At 40.9% G+C, this 18,858-nt stretch overlaps 1 protein-coding gene across 3 annotated transcripts in view; it reads right to left on the reverse strand.

The window, feature by feature from the left end:
• Nucleotides 1–18,858, reverse strand: part of THSD7B (thrombospondin type 1 domain containing 7B) — a 539,966-nt gene that overhangs the window by 20,349 nt on the left and 500,759 nt on the right. For all 3 annotated transcript variants that reach the window (XM_050969171.1, XM_050969170.1, XM_050969169.1), the window contains 3 exons: nt 11,620–11,761; nt 10,120–10,235; nt 9,400–9,517 (listed from right to left, as the gene is read on the reverse strand). In XM_050969171.1, the coding sequence (XP_050825128.1) occupies nt 9,400–9,517; nt 10,120–10,235; nt 11,620–11,761 (376 nt within the window). The remainder of the gene's footprint in view (nt 1–9,399; nt 9,518–10,119; nt 10,236–11,619; nt 11,762–18,858) is intronic.

Genomic DNA, 18,858 nt, shown 5'->3' on the forward strand with positions numbered 1-18,858 from the left:
CAATCAAAGAGCCTCCTCCCTTTTCTTGCCTTCCAACCCCACCGAGCAAAATGTGACATCCGTGGAAACCAAGATGCCTAAAATATCTGCCAAAGTTAATTCCAGACCACCTCGGCAGAAATGTTGATATCTGTTTACTGAGGCCTTGAGCTGTTGCAGACTTTTATATTCCCTATCAAACAAGTAGAGCAGAACAGAGCAGAGCAGTGAGAGGATGGCTTTAAGTCAGTTAATATATGGCCGAAATAGGATTATGGAGACCAGGCTAGGTAACAGAGAAGAGAAGAAGAATAAACCCATACAGCCTTGGTTCACTTAAAAAGCAATTGCACTACCAATGATCCAGCATGCCCTGCAGTTTAAATAGCATTGTTTAAACAAACAGCTCGGTCCCCATGCCCCCATATCAGAAAAGGTTGTTTTTAGTGTCTTCTTTTTCAGGCCAGCTCTATCACACCAGGCCTTAGTTAGTTTTCTGACCCAGAAAAAAACAGTCCTTTTTCAGCTTTATGAAAGATTTGAGGCAAAACCATAAAGGGTTTATCTCATATAAATTTCCTTACCAAAGAGAATTGAATTTGCTGGAGTTTCCTCTCAATAAGTCTTTCCAATACCTTCAGTAGGCTTTGGGTCAGGACCTTAGAGCACTATCCATTAGTTATAGTATTATAAATCCATGTACAGCAGTTCCGCAGTAAGTAGGACTTCCAGCATATAAAACAAAGTTAGCTTATAGCACTAAATAGCATCCATAACAGAAACTGCTGAAAGCTATAGCTGTAACAGGCAAATATAATTTATTTCCATGACTCACTAGGCTCGGCCAAGGCAGGAAAGAGAGATACACTTTATTGATCGTCAGTTATAAGAATCAGTATGTTCCCCTTTTGCTGCAATACACCACAGCCACACTCTAAGCGAAATACATGCCACATATATAAAAAAGATTTGGTGCTGTTCATCAAACCAGAACAGCATCCAATAGGGCACTCCTACAGTCCATTAAAATATAACACAACAGAATAATTTACTATAAAAGATGGGCAGAATAAAAGTGTTAGTGATGTTGCTGAGTTAAGTGCCATTAAACCATACATGCATCAATAGTAAACTTTGATCTCATCAACAGTATTTCTGTTTTTTCCCTTTTACAGTAACTTACGTTTCCTGAGCAGGCACTTCACTAACTGAGAAAATTCAGAGAAACAGATTCTTGTTTTGACTCTCAAATACTAAATAGGAGTGAGAGAGCAGTTGTAGCAGCAGTATATGCAGTTTATCTGCCATTGATTATTTTTGAGGAGTGTACAACTTATTATTTGGCAAATGAGACTCAGGACAATGATAACAACAGTTTCCTTTGTTTATTGTTATCCTTTGCTGTTTTAAGTCTAATTTATGGCTCAGCACTGTTCCCACTAAAGTCAATGCAAAACTTCCATTATTTTCAAAGGAACAAGATCAGATCCTTACACTGTAAGATCCTCAGAATAGGGACTTGTCTTTTTATTTGTCCGAAAAATGCAATGAACAATTATGAAACTGTATAATGATCATTATTATAATACAAGATAAAGTAACTAAAATTGAGAAGCCTCAAATTATGCTGTTGGGGCATATACAGGCAGAATTAGATAAGCGCAGGATCTGTATCACAGTTGACCTTTAGCAATATATCAAGTTACTTAAGACAGGATGGTCTTAGTTTTTAATCAAGAGCTCAGACTGAATTTCATTTCAATAAACCTTTGTCCTCCCAGATTCTAACTTCCCCCTGCATCACAAACACGCAAGGTGGGGAGGGAGGAAGAAGGAAACCACTTGTGCCAACAAAGAGCACATTTCTGTAACCACAGTCCTTTGAAGATGTGCTTCAGTTCTCAGAGGGCAAAACAGGCTGATGTTTACCTGCCCCAATTTTCTGTAACTAGGACCAAGGACAGGAAAGGGAATGACTGCAGTGGAGGCTGTACTCCACAGGGGCCTCCTCTACCAGAATCTTGTGCAGGACTGGGACTTAAAAATACGATATAATAATTCTACCCTGGATCTTTGCAAGCCTCCTCTTGGTATCCATGGGAGAGCTGCTGTGGATCAAGAAGACTAGACAGCCCAAGTTTTCAGACCCAGCCCAGATAACATATTTATCCTACTTTTAGGATTGGATTTAGCAGTTGCACAGAGCCTTGTTATAAAATTGAAGGATAAGCCCTTTATATTATCCTAAATCCCTGATGGATGCAAATGTAATCACAGCTATCATGGGTTCTCGCTGGGGACTGCATCTAGGATCTCCAGTTCTAAAACCATGAAACTCTATAGCTTGAGCTAAAGTAGTAAAAAAACATGGTTACTTATTGTGCAGTAATTTTTGTTCTTTGAGACGTGTTGTGTACATGTACGTTCCACTGTAGGTGTGTGCATGTCCAGAGTCATAATGAGTAGAGAAAAGTATACGCAGATGACCAGGTTGCCACCTTGCGTATATCAGCGATTGGGACTTTACTCAGGAACGCTGATGTAGTGAACTGAGCCCTGGTGGAATAAGCAGTTACTTTTGATGGAGGAGACTTTAGCAAGGTCATAACAGAGTTGATACAGTCAGAGACCCAGTGTGAGATTTGCTGAGATGACACTGATTGACCCTTAATTCTTGCTGCATAGCTTACAAAGAGCCATGTTGTAGTCCCAAAGGATCTACCACAGTCCAAGAAAAGCCACATCTGAATGAATATGCAAGGTATGAAGAGCCTCCTCTGCCTTAGATGAATGGGGTTTCAGGAAAGACAAGTGAAGATTAATTGTTTGATTTAGGTGGAAAGCTAACACTACCTTGGGCATAAACATAGGATGTGCCCTAAGGACCACATCATTCTTATTAAAAAAAACAGTAAAAGAAGGATCAGCTAAAGCAGCTTCAAGCACCGAAATCCTCCTATCAGAAGTGCTTTCCACCAAAAACACTGTCTGCATTGTCAATAAAGATAATGAAGTTGTGGCCATAGGCTCAAATGAAGTTCCTATCAGTTTGAAAAGAACTAGATTCAAATCCCATACAGGTACCAGATCAGACACAGGAGGGTAAACATTGACCAGGCCCTTTAAAAGCTCAAGAAACAGGAGGATGAGAAAATATGGAAAAACGGTCCACTGGCAGATGTAATGCAGAAATAGAAGTGAACCAATACTGTCTGGACCATGCTGGTGCAATGAGGATTAGTGATGCTTTGTTTTGTTTCAGCCTCCTGAGGACCCTTGGAATGAAAAGAACGGGAAAGAATAAAGTAAAAGATGACTGAACCAAGGAAGCAGAAAGCACCTGTGATGGAACCCAGGCTGCAACCCGCCCTCGAGCAAATCTCATATATTTGCTGTTGAGGTTTGTTGCAAACATATCTATTGTTGGGTATCCCTAGTGGTGGAAAACCTGGAGTAGAACATCCAGCCTAATTGACTATTTGTATGGGTCTATGAAAACCCTGCCGAGGGAATCTGCTAGAGTGTTCCTCACTTCAGGAAGATGGAAGGCTTCAGGGACACTTTGAGACAAATACACAGATGCTACAGGATGCTAGCTTTCTAGCACAATTTAGATGACTCCCTGCTTGTTCAGATAAAATATAGGAGTTGTATTGTCTGTGAGAACTTGAATCACCTGATTCTTGATGGTGGGCATAAATATTTTGCAGGGCCAACATACGGCCCTAAACTCCAGCATGGTTATATGGGGGAAAATTTCATGAGGCAGCCAAACATCTTGAGCCTGAAGTTGACTGAGATGGACCACCAGCCTTTTGTAGATGCATCTCTAGCCAGAGTCATTGATGGTTCTGAGTACAGAATCAGAACTCCCTTGCATACATTTATCAATCTAGAGACTGAAGCACCCATGCAGGTACGCAAATCCACATGTTCAGAGAATGCCTACAACGTTGATATACTGAATGAAGCCAAGCTTGCAGACAGCAGAGGTGAAGTCCGGCATGTGGTCTTACATACACACACAAAGCCATGTGTCTGAGAAGCTGAATACAGGATCATATGATAATTATTGGATAGCTTTCTGAAAGGAAGGTTATAGATTGGAACTGTTCCTGTGGAAGATAAGCCATGGCTGTTCCAGTGTAGAGATCTGCTCCTATAAAAATTATGCCCTGAGTTTATTGTATCTGTGATTTGTCCAATATTATTTTCAGGCCAAGAAGGGAGAACATCAACCTGATTACTAGGACACTGTTCTGGACATGATTTCTTAATACTGCTTGAACCAGCCAATTGTGCACGTAGGGATATATTTGAATCCCAAACAACTGCTGTTATGCACTTGGTGAAAACTCTTGGGGCTCAAGACGAGCCAAAAGAAAGCACAGTGTACTGGCAGTGGTTCATGTCTATCAGAAATTGATGGTACTTCCTGTGGGAGGGAGGTATTACCATGTGGAAGTGACCTGAACTTGATTTTCTTGATGAATTTGTTCAGCTTTCTTACATCTAGGATGGGGTGGAAGCCACCAGATTTCTTTGGGACCAGGAAGTACCAGTAATAAAATCCTTTCCTTCTGTGCTGGTAAGGAACTTCCTCTATTTCTCCGAAGTCTAGAAGAGACCATAGGCTCCTGAAGTAACATGAGCTTCTTCTAAGAAGGGTCCAGAAAAGGGATGGGGAAGGTGGGTTGGAAAAAGGGAGGGAGATGAACTGGATTACATATCCCTCCTTTACTGTGCTAAGTATGTATTTGTCCAGCCTGATGTTCTGCAAAGCACAGTAAAAAAGAGACAGGCATAATCAAAAGGGAGGAGATATCATCAATGTGTCATCCTCAATTGTAGAGTCAAAATGACTTTGAGGTAGTAACTGTCTTGTGGGAAGGGCCCGCCTCAGTGGAAGATGCCTGGTGACATTGAGAAGTTCTTGATCTTCTCTTAGGTTCTCTGATAGAACAATGGTCTCAGGTAGAGGTGTGATTTAAATAGTTTTCTTTTAGCAGCAGGAATATAGCTCTCAAGAAGTGAAGTGTTGCATGAGAGTCCTTCACATGTCATCTGTCCTGGCAGAGAACACTTAGAGCCCTCAAAGGGCAAATCATCAATCGTATTCTGCAGCATTTTTTGGAAAGCCGGAAGCCTGGAGACAGGATGAACACCTCATGGAGACAGCAGCGGTGACAGAATGTGAGTCAGTGTCAGTGGCATGTATTGCTGCCTGAAGAGACATATAAGGGTAAGATGACCCTCAGAAACTAAAGCTATAAACTGTTCCCTATATTCTTCAGCAACTTATCAGCAAACTTTGAGATGGCTGAATAATTAAGAAAATAAAATTTAGGTAAGAGATTGGTGATCCTCATTTGAAGTATGGCAGTGGAATAAACTTTACAACCTAGGGGTGGCCTTAGACTGAGACTGGCAAGATTGCTCATTAGTCACTGTGACCGCCAGGGAACAAGGAAGTGGGTGGGTAAAGAAATAACCAATGTCTTTTCGAGGGATTTGATAACATCTATCCACCTGCTTCACCGTAATGGTATAGAGGCTGCAGTCTACTGTAAAATCGTACTGGATCTAGAAGTGCTTTACTGATAGGAAGGGCAACGCTTCCTGGAACAGTAGTCTGTAAAATGTCCAGGAAAGCGTGTGGGTTCTCTTGCACAATTTCTGCTTGGACTCTTAGCGAAGTAGTCACCCTTCTCATAAGCTCTTGAAAAAAGACTTAAAGGTCTCTGGGGGAGGAGATGTCGACTACAAGCTAACTGCTTCCTCTGGTGAAGATGAAGATATTTGAGAAGCAACATTAAGTGCCTCCTCCAATAATTCTCCCTCCTTCACAGGATCCAGTACAGGAGATTGAGGAATGTTAGCACGATTCTGAGCAGATGAGTCCTGCACTATACAAGGAGGAGATTTCCTTCTAGATAGTGTGTGAGATGGAGGCCTAGAGTCTCTCACAGGGCAGCCCATAGAGGAAATGGCATAGACAGAGCCATCCACAGTGGAAGACACCATGTTGGAGCTTTTCTGTAAGGAACTCAATGCTCTTTAAGTCATCCATTCAGAAGACCTGTAAGGGGATCTGAAAAACCTGGATGAAGAAATAGTTTCCTCCCTTTCAGAGTCTGAAGAGAAAACAGAAATGTCCTCAGAATAGGGAGAAGCAATTGCCATCAGGGTTCTAGGAGGTCCAGGCATTGGAGAGAGATGATATTCAAAAACACATATCTGTTGTGGTGGTCGGAAGTTGATGGTACTGGTGGTACCAGTAAAACCTCAGACTGTGACAATGGTGCTAGGTGCATCATCGGTGCCAGCAGTGCAGGGACAATCTCTGAATGCACTGTCAGTGTCAGACACGTCAATGGTGCATGCATGAGAGAATGCGTTCAAAGTGCCAAATGTATTGTCGGTGCTGACAGCGCTGGTATGATCACCAAGTATGTTGACGATTCAGGGTGTGTCAGTATAGTCTCAAAGTGTCAGTGGTGCTGGGTACATAGATGGAGAAAGCAGTAGAGTCAGCTGTATCAAGGGGAGAATTAGGTAAGAAAAAACAAAGTAGTTCTCCTGTGGATAAGAAGGCCTGTGGAGTTGGAGGCACCTGAGGTGAGTGTACTGAGCTGATGGTGCTGGCAATGCTGATGCAGACTGAATTGCCTGAAGAGAGGAAGGAGGTCCCAGCACTGGTAAAGGCACCAGTCTCAACAGCCCCAAGAGAGCCAGAGTCCATGGTGCGTCCTCAGATGGAATGGGTGAGTGGTTAGGTTTGTGGAGCTTCGAACGAGTACCAGAGAACTTACAAGATTTACTCAGAGACCAAGTCTTAGATTCTCTGCCAGAGTCAAGATGTCTTCAACACTTTGAGTCTGATGGATAAGATGAAGCATGACATTTTTCACCCAGCTTGTGCTTCGAGTGAGAAGCAGCTGGAGGGGCACTTCAGGCTGAATCAGAGTTCTCTGTATCTCAGTCAGGGCCTGGTTCAGATGCAGGTCACATTGCCTCCATCATGAGGTGAATCTTCAGACAATTGTCCCTCTGCTTTTTAGTCCTAGTGGGGAAGGAGGTACAAATGGAACATTTGTCCCTCACATGTCCCTCACTTAAACAGTTTAAACAATTGATGTGCTGTCTGTGACAGTGAAAACAGTCCTGCGCGTAGCACATTGTTTAAACACCAGGGATTTTTTCATAATAAATCTCTTGGGAAAACTACTGAACTACAGCTCCCTAAGTAAACTATTAAACATCAACTAAGTATGTACAGAAATGCTGTCTAACCTGGCTCACCAAAGCAAAGCTATAGGGAGCTCAAATCATCATCTCAGGTAGTGAGAAGGAACTGAGAAGGAGGCGGTGGACAGCTCCCATTTATGCCTTCATCTGAGACCATGAGGAGAACAGGGACATGTCCACTGGCTAGTGGTACTGCAGGCAAAAATCTTCGACAGGTGCACAGGGTGAACACACACCTGCAGAGGAATGGACATATGCACAGCCACTTGAAGGAGAACTTCTCTATCTGGTAGCTGTAGTAAACTTGTATCTTGCATTAAAATGGGACTCATAGCATATACTAAACTCAGTTATACAAACTTGAAATATGGCTCACCTAACCTTAGCGAGAGTGGAATGTACAATATCTTACACATAAGATATACTGAGTATATATACATATTGGGTCAGATCAATGGTCTAGTTTCCAGTCTTTTGACAATGGACAGTGACAGATGTTTCAGAGGAAATGAACAGAACAGGGTAATTTATCAAGCGATCATCCCCTATCATCCAGTTCCAGCTTCTGGCAGACAGACGTTTAGGGGCACCCAGAGCATGGGATTGCATTTCTGACCATCTTGGCTAATAGCCATAGCTGGACCAGTCTGCCATGAATGTATCTAATTCTTTTTTGAACCCAGTTATACTTTTGGCCTTCACAACATCCCCTGGCAACAAGTTCCGCAGGATGAATATGCATTGTGTGAAGTACTTCCTTATGTTTGTTTTAAACATGCTGCTTATTAATTTCATTGGGTGACCTCTGGTTCTTGCGTTAGGTGAAGAGGTAAATAACATTTCTCTATTAGCTCTTTCCTCAACATTCATGATTCTGTAGCCCTCCTTAGTCACTTGTTTTCCAAGCTGAAAAGTCCTAGCCTTTTAATCTCTTCTCATATGGTAGCTGTCCCATACCTCTAATCATTTTTGTTGCCTCTCTTTAGTTGATTTAATAATATGAGAATTAAAAGTCTCAAAGTTTTTTTTTTTTTAAATACAGCTTGGAATTAATATTCTTAGCATGTTGGCTGTTAAATAATATATCTGAAATGCTCATTTATGTTACAGGAGTACTATTTTACTGAACTGATGAAAACTCAATAGACAAAGAACACAATTAATGCAAATATTAATCTCTTTGATCATTTCTGTTACATGCTTTGATCTCTGCAATCCATCTAAAAAGACCCCCTCCACAGGAGCTATCAGTCTGTTTTGTCTTTGCTCTCAAATAAATTTGATTCAGATAAACACTATGGACAATTAGAAATTGATGCTCACCAGAAGCTTGAAAAATTATGTTGCAGATCTATTTTAAATAAAACCTACAGTACTTCTCTTCAACTGACCTCTCCAAGGATTTGAAAAGCTATGCAAGACTAGCTAAGGCCCTAATCCTGTAACTTGTTCTATGGGGGTGAAGACCTATTCCTGAAGCAACTGGGGCACTACACAAATACAGGGACCTGTGCTCACATACCAGGTTACAGAAATGGGATCTAAGGAAGTACTATTTACGTTTTTTTTTTTTAAGTCTTAAGGTGATATTTAATTATTTTAATCATCATAAGGTTAGTTGTGCTGAAATTTTGAATCCTGAAATATACAATAAAGCACAAGAGAAGAACTAAATTAAAAAGATATCCTGAAAACTCTCACCAGCTTTCCTTTGGCACAACACAAATCCTACTATACCTATAAATACACTATATAAAAGAGTTTATTTTCAACTATGACTGAATTTTCAGATTTTGGAATTAATTAGTTAAATGATCCTTTGTATACAAGTCTGTTTTCTAAATTGCACGTTGGGTAATTCAAAAACAGTCTAATGGATTTTTACGAAATGTAACAAAACAAAGAAAAGTCCTTACGTCTATTAAAAACCCTAAAAAAATGTCAGCAGATCATTTTCTAATGATTTACAAGCCATTTAAGTGATTATCACACTTTTAAAATCTGCACAGACATGTATGTTGCTCTTTATTATTATCTATATTACTGTTGTTACATCTTCTATGGATTGCATAAACATCTGCAGGATTTGGGATATATTTGTGTTCTTCACCATATGTAAACATTCCAAGAGATGCAGATGAAATGTGACAATAGTCTTGGAAACAAATTTACCTCCAATGCCGCAAGTGTTTGAACATTCTGACCAGGCTGACCATTTGGAAAGCTGACAGTTCACAGCACATTCCACATGGCAATGAATGCTCAATTTTTCAGGTTTTTCCAAGTTTAACTGTGTATGAAAAAAAACAAATCTGAAATGTCACTTTGCTATTGCTGGTCATAAAATTAGAAAACTGAAAATTCATAGTGACTAAAGTGATACTCCCAAGGTCACCATTTACAGGGAGATTTTTCATCTGTAATAATAGTTTACGTTTTTATGACATTTTACATCTCAAAGGCTCCCCAGACCCTTGCAAACTTTGGGCCCCATTCTGCAAATCATTATTCACATGACTTCAAAAAGACATAATCCTTTACTTATTGACTTCACTGGGACTACTTGTGTATAGGGTCTATAGAACTGAGTTCTATACACATACATATATTACTCCATCATTGAAATCTTCCTGTAGGGTAGAAAGAAGAAACTAGATGACTAATCAGTGCACATTATTATTCTGGTACTCTTCTTATATTTTGGTTCCTGAAAACTTCTGACCCTAGCTAAATTGAATATTGATCATAGCAACTTATCTATGCCATCTAAATGGTAACTGCAAAGCTCCAGCTGGCAGCTTGGGGTACAGTGTCAGAGTACTGTAATTTCCAAAACAACTGAGGTGTATGTTAGACTTTAAGCCATTTCTGTATTGTATTTATAAACTTCACCTGCTCACAGTAGTTCATATTCACTGATTTTCCATCACTGCGCATACAGCTCAAAAGGCGTCTCTGAATCCCTTGTCCACAGGTTGCATTTTCACTTAGCTGACATGTACTCCAATCTAAAGATACAATGTCATTGCATTTAGTACAGCAAACCATCACTGACCTTCATTTTTAACTTGACTTACAAAGTGAGTTAGTTCTCTTCATTTAACTGTGGGACTTTATAATGCGAGTTCATATCACTCTAAGAACAGATAAAAGGAAGTTATTCTTAAAGAAAAAAAGCAAGTCTGAACTGGGAAATTCACTATCATATCTCCAATGTCCCTTAAAAAAAAGCAACACATCAGAGTATGTCAAAAACTGTTTAATGCTGATACAATGTATCGTCTGAAAACAGCTGGCACATGCAGAAGGCCACATTTTTTGTCTGAAGTAAAATTTCAATTTAATGAAATAGCTATAAAAGTTTCTGAAGTGCTACTGTATTTTAATCTGTGTTGTCTCAAAGCACAGCTCATCATCAAATGCAGCTTTGTGTAATAAAATATTTTCATTCTAGAAAAAACCTCTTGATTTTCTTTAGCTGTTTTCAACTGTGTTAAGCACCTATAGTCAGTCTTGATTGTCACGGCATCCTTCCAAAATTTTGTTAAAAAGGAAGTCAAATGAAAGTGAGCTTTTTAAAAAATAATGACAGAAAAAATAATGTGCTGTGCCTTACACCATTGTGAACAATGAGAAGTGTGGTTCTGCTCTGAAAAGTGACCCTCCGAAACAAGTTTCATGTTTGTCGCTCAGTGGCTTGCTGTTCAAATGCATTTGGATCATATGTAGAAATGTCACTTTTTCTAACTGCTAACCCTACAAATTTAGTCAAGGATCTGAAAGTAAAGACGGGTTCTGTCCTCATGTATAAGCAGTAGCTGAATTCGCTAAAAAGAGGAAAACATTTGTCTGCAATTTTTTCCCCCAAAACAGCTATAATCAGTTGTAATTAAGATTCTGAACCACAAATTTTATTCTCAAGTACACATGTATAACCTATATTGTCTTTAATGTATACTCTGGGTGTCATCTGGATATGACTGACTTCAATAATACTGACAATACACAAAAAAGAATAGATTATTTCATTCTTGCTAATTTATGATGTTTTTGCAGTGATAATACAAGTAATAAAATCTTATATTATCCAAACATGGACAGATTTATACATGTGCTTAGCTGTAATGAATTCCATGGAACTACTAACACATTTAAAGTTAAGCACCTGAAGGATTGGGATGTTAATCATTGCAGTAAAGAGACAACTAAATACAAACAAAGAGCAGGTCTGCTAAGTAATAAGTTGTTTTTATACATAATTATTTTTAAAAGTAGAACTGTACTTTAATATTATGCTTTAAATTGTCATGTCACATTCTTAACTTTGTAGCAAAGAGTGTATTGAGAAATATGATACCCTGCATTTTTCTTGTGAATTAGTGTTCTGCTTACCTGTTAGATTGTACTGATACTGAAAGCAATTTTGATTGAGAACACAAGGTTGCATTTGTGAATCTTTAGGACAAGTCCTGGTATTTAAAGGCGATCTTAACACATGTCGAGTCCGTGTTTGCATAATATTGGGGTCACATACCTACATAAAACATTAAATAGCACAAAATATCTTAGTAATTATTATAGATATGTACCAGCTGTAGCTGTTACATATATTTTGCTATTCTGGCATCAGACCTTATTTTATGTTACTTTTACCTTTGTGTTGTTTAAGCCACTTCAAATGTGTTCAGTTATGGGCCTGTTTTGAAGGCAGGATCAATAGTTAACAAATCCTTAATCCAGTCCTCCTAAGTCTTGGCATCTACTGTGCTCCTCTGTGAGATTATTTAAATATATATATAAAACTTTTCCAAATATAAATTCCATCCCTACATATGAGTCCAATCAGGATAATGGGTTAAGGCAGATGGCCAAGAAATAATTTTAGAAGTTTTCTGCTTCAGCCCCATGAGACCCCCAAGCAGAATTCTGTCTCAATAAACAAAGAAAAATGAGTTACTACAAGAATTTTTGTTTCCCTAGTTGTTATAGCTGAGCTAAAATGTGCCTCGCATCTGAAAGAGATGGAAGAGGTGTCTATCTAGGACACATGACTTCACTGAGTGACACTTACATCAGATGATTAATGCTTAAGCACTCCTTTCTCATGACTCTCAAAAAATCATTAACCATCTGCCAGTCATGTTATTTGTAACTTAAAGACCCCACTTAAATAGATAGCATCATCTGATAGGAATCTTTAATACCAGGACTGTATGAAACATTATCAAGGAATGTAGGATGACTGTTACATTGTGAAGATTTAAAGCATATATTTTCTGGTAGAAAGTAACAGAAGAAATTACAGCAGAGCATTCATTTATTGTATATTACTTTCTGCACATACTGTGTTTGACACTGTAGACAATATAGGGCTACATTTTCAAAAGCATGTGCTATATTATGTAGGTATCTGTGTGCCCACGCAAACTTAAATACAAATGAACAAATCCTCAGCTGTGCATACAAACCAGTCCTGGCATCTGCAAATTTCAGTTTCCCTGTGCACGTCAGGTGCATCCAGAATTGTGTGTGCAATTTAGCACCCATGTTTTTGAAAAAAATGCTCTCCTAATTCTTTCAGCCTTGAAAGGTATGTGGAGGTTACCATGGAGCTGTACGCAGTCATGCATGCTGATTATGTTGCAGATAGATCAAGTCAAGAGAGAACTTGGTCTGTTATGCGGGGCCCCTCTCATTTCCTCTATCTCCTTTTCCAATGAACAACATTCCTGTTTTACCAAAGTATGGTGGAGAGACCTAAGAGAGCATGCTCCCACACATAAAAATATCCTGCTGCACTCCTCTGCTCTCTCCTCACCTCACTTGGGGCATCAGCCCCTACTCCTACATGGCTCCAAGAGAAGATGGGGATGTACAGCCTGTGCTAAAGTATATATGTGTCATGCTTTTGTAGGAGGAGTGGTCAATATTCATTTTGTCAATGTCCCAGGGGAAACAAAGTTGCAAGGAATCATGTCCTGATTTCCAGAGAAGATGGAGGGCCTCTTTATGTCCCATCCATTTGATCACTGGAGTAAAATGCTCCCTCGCTCCCCATCGCATGAGCTAACGACATTTGCAAGAGCTTTGGATAGATGGGCTCTCTTTTCTCTCTGACTTTAGCTCCATATTGGAGCTGACAGCCAGAGAGATGCTTTCTTTTGCCTGTGCATCTGTTAACTTTTCTCTAGTGGCCTACTGAATGTCAGTCAGATGGGGAAAAGTCTGAACTCTCTTAGGACAGCAGTGTAAATAATTGAGCATACTTAGTGCCTCCCCCAATATCAGCCAAATTATCACAGACTCCCCCACCCCTGTACATCTGCTTTGGCTCTTGTGTGCTGCTACCAAGAGAAAACAATCTTAGTGGTCTAATTTCAATGACTGTGAGGTTGGTTAGTTATATTTTAATGATTTATAATTATGGACAGGGAATGAATATAGATAAGACTCTTGTGTGCTGCTACCAAGAGAAAACAATCTTAGTGGTCTAATTTCAATGACTGTGAGGTTGGTTAGTTATATTTTAATGATTTATAATTATGGACAGGGAATGAATATAGATAAGGTAACACTAAGGCCCAGGTTTTTCTGACATAAGTGTGGTTTTGCCACTTCTTTGACATAGAATCTTTGGCTGGTCTACTTAAAATTAGGTTACTGCTGACAGAACAACAGTATCAGCTTGTGCCAGAAGTTTTGAGGTGAAAACACACAGACCTATAACAAGAAGAAACCTTTGACTGGGAAAACTCATGACATAAAACCTACATAAACAACAACAAAACTGCAGAAATTATGTAAACCAAGATTTTGCGTACATAATGTACGGGTTCCATAAAACTCGAAGGGGTCATGTGCTAAAAGCCAATTGGATAAAGATTAAGTAGTCTGAAATGTGGAAATGTATAAAAAATCCAAGTAAACAAGGCCCAAATTGGAGAACGCTGGACCAGAAACTGAAAGGTGGGACTGAAGGACTATGACATAGATCAGAAGAGGCAACGATCAACATGGAAGTTGGAAGGACTTCCAGCTGCCCCAGAATGTGGTAACTTGGGCTCCTACCAATTCCATCTGGTATGTTAGTATTGTGAGATAGAAACGCGTGTTCAGAAATTATAAGTGACAATCATTCTGTTTGAAACTGATTAAGCCTAAATTGGGTGGATTTATGACTGAGTTTCCTCACTTTAACCACCAACATAAATACTTGCTGAAAGCCTGTATTAAATGTATACAGTGGAAGCAGTTGAAAATTGTTCATGAGTATACTTACCATATATACTCATTCATAAGCTGAATTTTTGTAGTAAAAAAGGAAAGCATCAGAGAAGAAGTTCAGCTTATGAACAAGTATAGAGAGGGCGAGAGGTGGGACACAGCCCCCTCCCTCCCACGCAACAGAGGAGGCAAGGAGAGGCAGCACAGCCAATAGATCCAGAAAGGAAGAGGCTGGGCCAAAGTCTTTCCACTTCTGGCCACGCTGCTCTGCCCCCAGCCTCCAAAGCAGCTGCAGCTCTGGGGCCGGCAGGCTGCGGCCACGCCACTTGGCCTGCTGGAGCAGCTCTGGCCAGGCCAGAGACATCCTCTCCTGGCCCGCTCCAGCCTAGGTGGGAGGGGATAGGATGGGGAGAGTGTGGGGGTCCCAGGCTAGGGGTGGGGTCATGTGGGGGGTTGTCACAGGGGTTACTCCTCTGACCCACAGCTTCTCGCCCCCTCCTCCTCCCCAGATTTCCCCACCAGTTGCTGTCCCAGCCCGTTGGGGAAGATGCTGGCAGGATGGGACACTTTGTTTACTTAGGCTTAATCTGGGCCTGCGGACACTGAAGGTAAACAAATCGTCTCCTCCCCCCGATGGCCCGGGAGCCAAAGTTTGCCAACCCCTGAATAATAGAGTCGGCTTATGAATGGGTCATAAAAATTTGCCATTTTTACTTATTCATTTTGGGAGTGTCAGCTTATAAACAAACTGGCTTATGATCGAGTATATACGGTAATTCATGACAATATGTTGTTAGTCCTAAAGACTACTCAAAATGAGGACAATAAAGATACGAAGGAAACTCTGGACAGCAAGATGTAAGAAAGCTTCTATTTTCACAAATGCTTGGGAATTTCAAATATCATTCTTCAATAAATCATACTGAGATCTATTTTCAAATTTAAAAACTTTTTATAGAGATATCAGGTTAAAAATCACAGCCTTATTGCTTTGCAGCTGCCAGTGAATACTGAACTGAATGTGGGAGAAAATGTGAGTAATGCCCTTATTATGCATATGAAAAAGCAGTGTCATTGCACTGCAGCACAAATTCTCACCCCAGTTAGACTGCTGTAAATCTATAACAGACTCATAGACTCATAGACTCATAGGTCAGAAGGGACCAATCTGATCATCTAGTCTGACCTCCTGCACAAGGCAGGCCACAGAACCCCACCCATCCAATTTTATAACAACCCCTATCCCAGGACCGAGTTATTGAAATCCTCAAAAATGGTTTGAAGACCTCAAGCTGCAGAGACACCACCAGCGAGCGACCCGTGCCCCACGCTGCAGGGGAAGGCGAAAAACCTCCAGGGCACCTGCCAATCCGCCCTGGAGGAAAATTCCTTCCCGACCCCAAATATGGCGATCAGCTAAACCCTGAGCATGTGGGCAAGAGTCACCAGCTAGCACCCAAGAAGGAATTCTCCGCAGCAACTCAGTACCCATCGCATGCAACATCTCCCCGCAGACCATTGAGCAGACCTGTCTGGAGGTAATTCAAGATCAATTGCCCAAATTAACGATCCTATCATAACATCCCCTCCATATACTTATCAAGCTTTGTCTTAAAGCCAGGAAAGTCTTTTGCCCCTACTACTTCCCTCGGAAGGCTATTCCAGAACTTCACTCCCCTAATGGTCAGAAACCTTCATCTAATTTCAAGTCTAAACTTCCTAATATCCAGTTTATACCCATTCGTCCTCGTGGCTACATTAGTACTAAACTTAAATAATTCCTCTCCCTCCCTAACGTTAACCCCCTTGATATATTTATATAGGGCGAGCATATCCCCCCTCAGCCTTCTTTTGGCCAGGCTAAACAAGCCAAGCTCTTTGAGTCTCCTTTCATAAGGCAGTTTTTCCATTCCTCGGATCATCCTCGTAGCCCGTCTCTGAACCTGTTCCAGTTTGAATTCATCCTTCTTGAACATGGGACACCAGAACTGCACACAGTATTCCAGATGGGGTCTCACTAACGCCGTATACAACGGTACTAACACATCCTTATCCTTGCAGGAAATACCCCGCCTGATGCATCCCAAAATCGCATTTGCTTTTTTAACAGCTGTATCACATTGGCGACTCATAGTCATCCTGCTATCAACCAGTACCCCAAGGTCCTTCTCTTCCTCCGTCGCTTCCAACTGGTGCGCCCCCAACGTATATCCAAAATTCTTATTATTAATTCCTAAATGCATGACCTTGCACTTTTCACTATTGTATTTCATCCTATTTCTATTACTCCAGTTTACAAGGTGGTTCAGATCTTCCTGAAGAGTATCCCTGTCCTTCTCCGTGTTAGCAATACCCCCCAGCTTCGTGTCATCCGCAAACTTTATTAGCACATTCCCGCTCTTTGTGCCAAGGTCAGTAATAAAAAGGTTAAATAAGATCGGTCCCAAAACCGATCCTTGAGGGACTCCACTGGTGACCTCCTTCCAGTCCGACAGTTCACCTTTCAATACGACCCTCTGGAGTCTCCCCTTTAACCAGTTCCTTATCCACCTTACAACTTTCATATTCACTCCCAGCTTTTCCAATTTAACTAACAGCTCCGTGTGCGGAACCGTGTCGAACGCCTTACTGAAATCTAGGTAAATTATATCTACCGCATTTCCTTTATCTAAGTAATCCGTCACCTTCTCAAAGAAGGAGATCAGATTGGTTTGGCACGATCTACCTTTAGTAAATCCGTGTTGCAATTCGTCACAATTACCATTGACCTCAATGTCCTTAACTACTTTCTCCCTTAAAATTTTTTCCAAGACCTTACATACTACAGACGTCAAGCTAACAGGCCTATAATTACCCGGATCACTCTTATTCCCTTTCTTAAAAATAGGAACTACATTAGCAATCCTCCAGTCATACGGCACAACCCCCGAGTTTATCGATTGCTTAAAAATTCTCGCTAACGGGCTCGCAATTTCACGCGCCAGTTCCTTTAATATCCTCGGGTGGAGATTGTCCGGGCCCTCCGACTTCGTCCCATCGAGCTGTTCAAGTACGGCCTCTACCTCAGTTGCAGTAATATCCACTTCCATATCCACATTCCCGTTTATCATCCCTCCATCATCGCAAGGTTCCTCACTAGTCTTATTAAAAACCGAGGCAAAGTACTTGTTTAGATGTTGGGCCATGCCTAGGTTATCCTTAACCTCCATTCCATCCTCAGTGTATAGCGGCCCCACTTCTTCTTTCTTTGTTTTCTTCTTATTTATGTGGCTGTAGAACCTTTTACTATTGGTTTTGATTCCCTTTGCAAGTTCCAGTTCAATGTGGCTTTTAGCCTTCCTCACTTTATCCCTACATGTTCTGACCTCAGCAAGGTAGCTTTCTTTACTGATCCTGCCTTCCTTCCACTCCCTGTAAGCTTTCTGCTTTTGTCTAATCCCCTCTCTGAGTTGCTTGCTCATCCAGTTTGGCCTACAACTCCTGCCCATGGTTCTTTTCCCCTTTCTCGGGATGCAGGCCTCCGACAGTCTCCGCAGCTGTGACTTAAAGTAATTCCAGGCCTCCTCCACATTTAAATCCACTAATTCCTCCGTCCAGTCCACTTCCCTAACTAATTTCCTTAACTCTTTAAAATTAGCCCTCGAGAAGTCAAAAACCCTAATCGCAGATCTACATTTGTTTATCCTTCCATCTAGTTTGAACTGAATCAGCTCATGATCACTCGAACCAAGGTTGTCCCCTACCACCATTTCTTCTACGAGGTCCTCACTGCTCACCAACACCAAGTCTAAAATGGCATCCCCTCTTGTAGGTGCTTCAACTACTTGATGAAGAAATCCATCCGCTATCACATCCAGAAAGATCTGACCCCTATTATTCGTGCAAGTACTCGTCCTCCAGTCTATATCCGGGAAGTTGAAGTCCCCCATAATCACACATTTCCCCTTTGTGTTTACTTCATTAAAGACATTAAAGAGGTCTCTATCCATATTCCAATCCGATCCCGGCGGTCTGTAGCACACCCCAAGCACTATCTCAGGGGAAGCTCTAGTTGCTTTTTTACCCAGCGTGATTTTTGCCCAGACGGACTCTGTCTTATCCATTCCATCGCATCTTATTTCGCTACATTTAATTTCATCATTGATGTACAAGGCTACTCCCCCACCTTTGCCTTTCTTCCTGTCTTTTCTGAACAGCACATAGCCTTCAAATACCCGTGCTCCAGTCATGAGTACTATTCCACCAGGTTTCGGTAATCCCTATAATATCTGGCTTCACTTCCTGCACGAGTAACTCCAGTTCCTCCATCTTGTTACCTAGGCTCCTTGCATTAGTGTACAAACCTTTTAATTTTCGGCGTTTGGCATCAGTGACATTCTTTCCCCCGTCGTGCACAAACTTTCTACC

This window comes from Gopherus flavomarginatus, chromosome 10 (genome assembly GCF_025201925.1).
Source record: "Gopherus flavomarginatus isolate rGopFla2 chromosome 10, rGopFla2.mat.asm, whole genome shotgun sequence".
Taxonomy (NCBI): domain Eukaryota; kingdom Metazoa; phylum Chordata; order Testudines; family Testudinidae; genus Gopherus; species Gopherus flavomarginatus.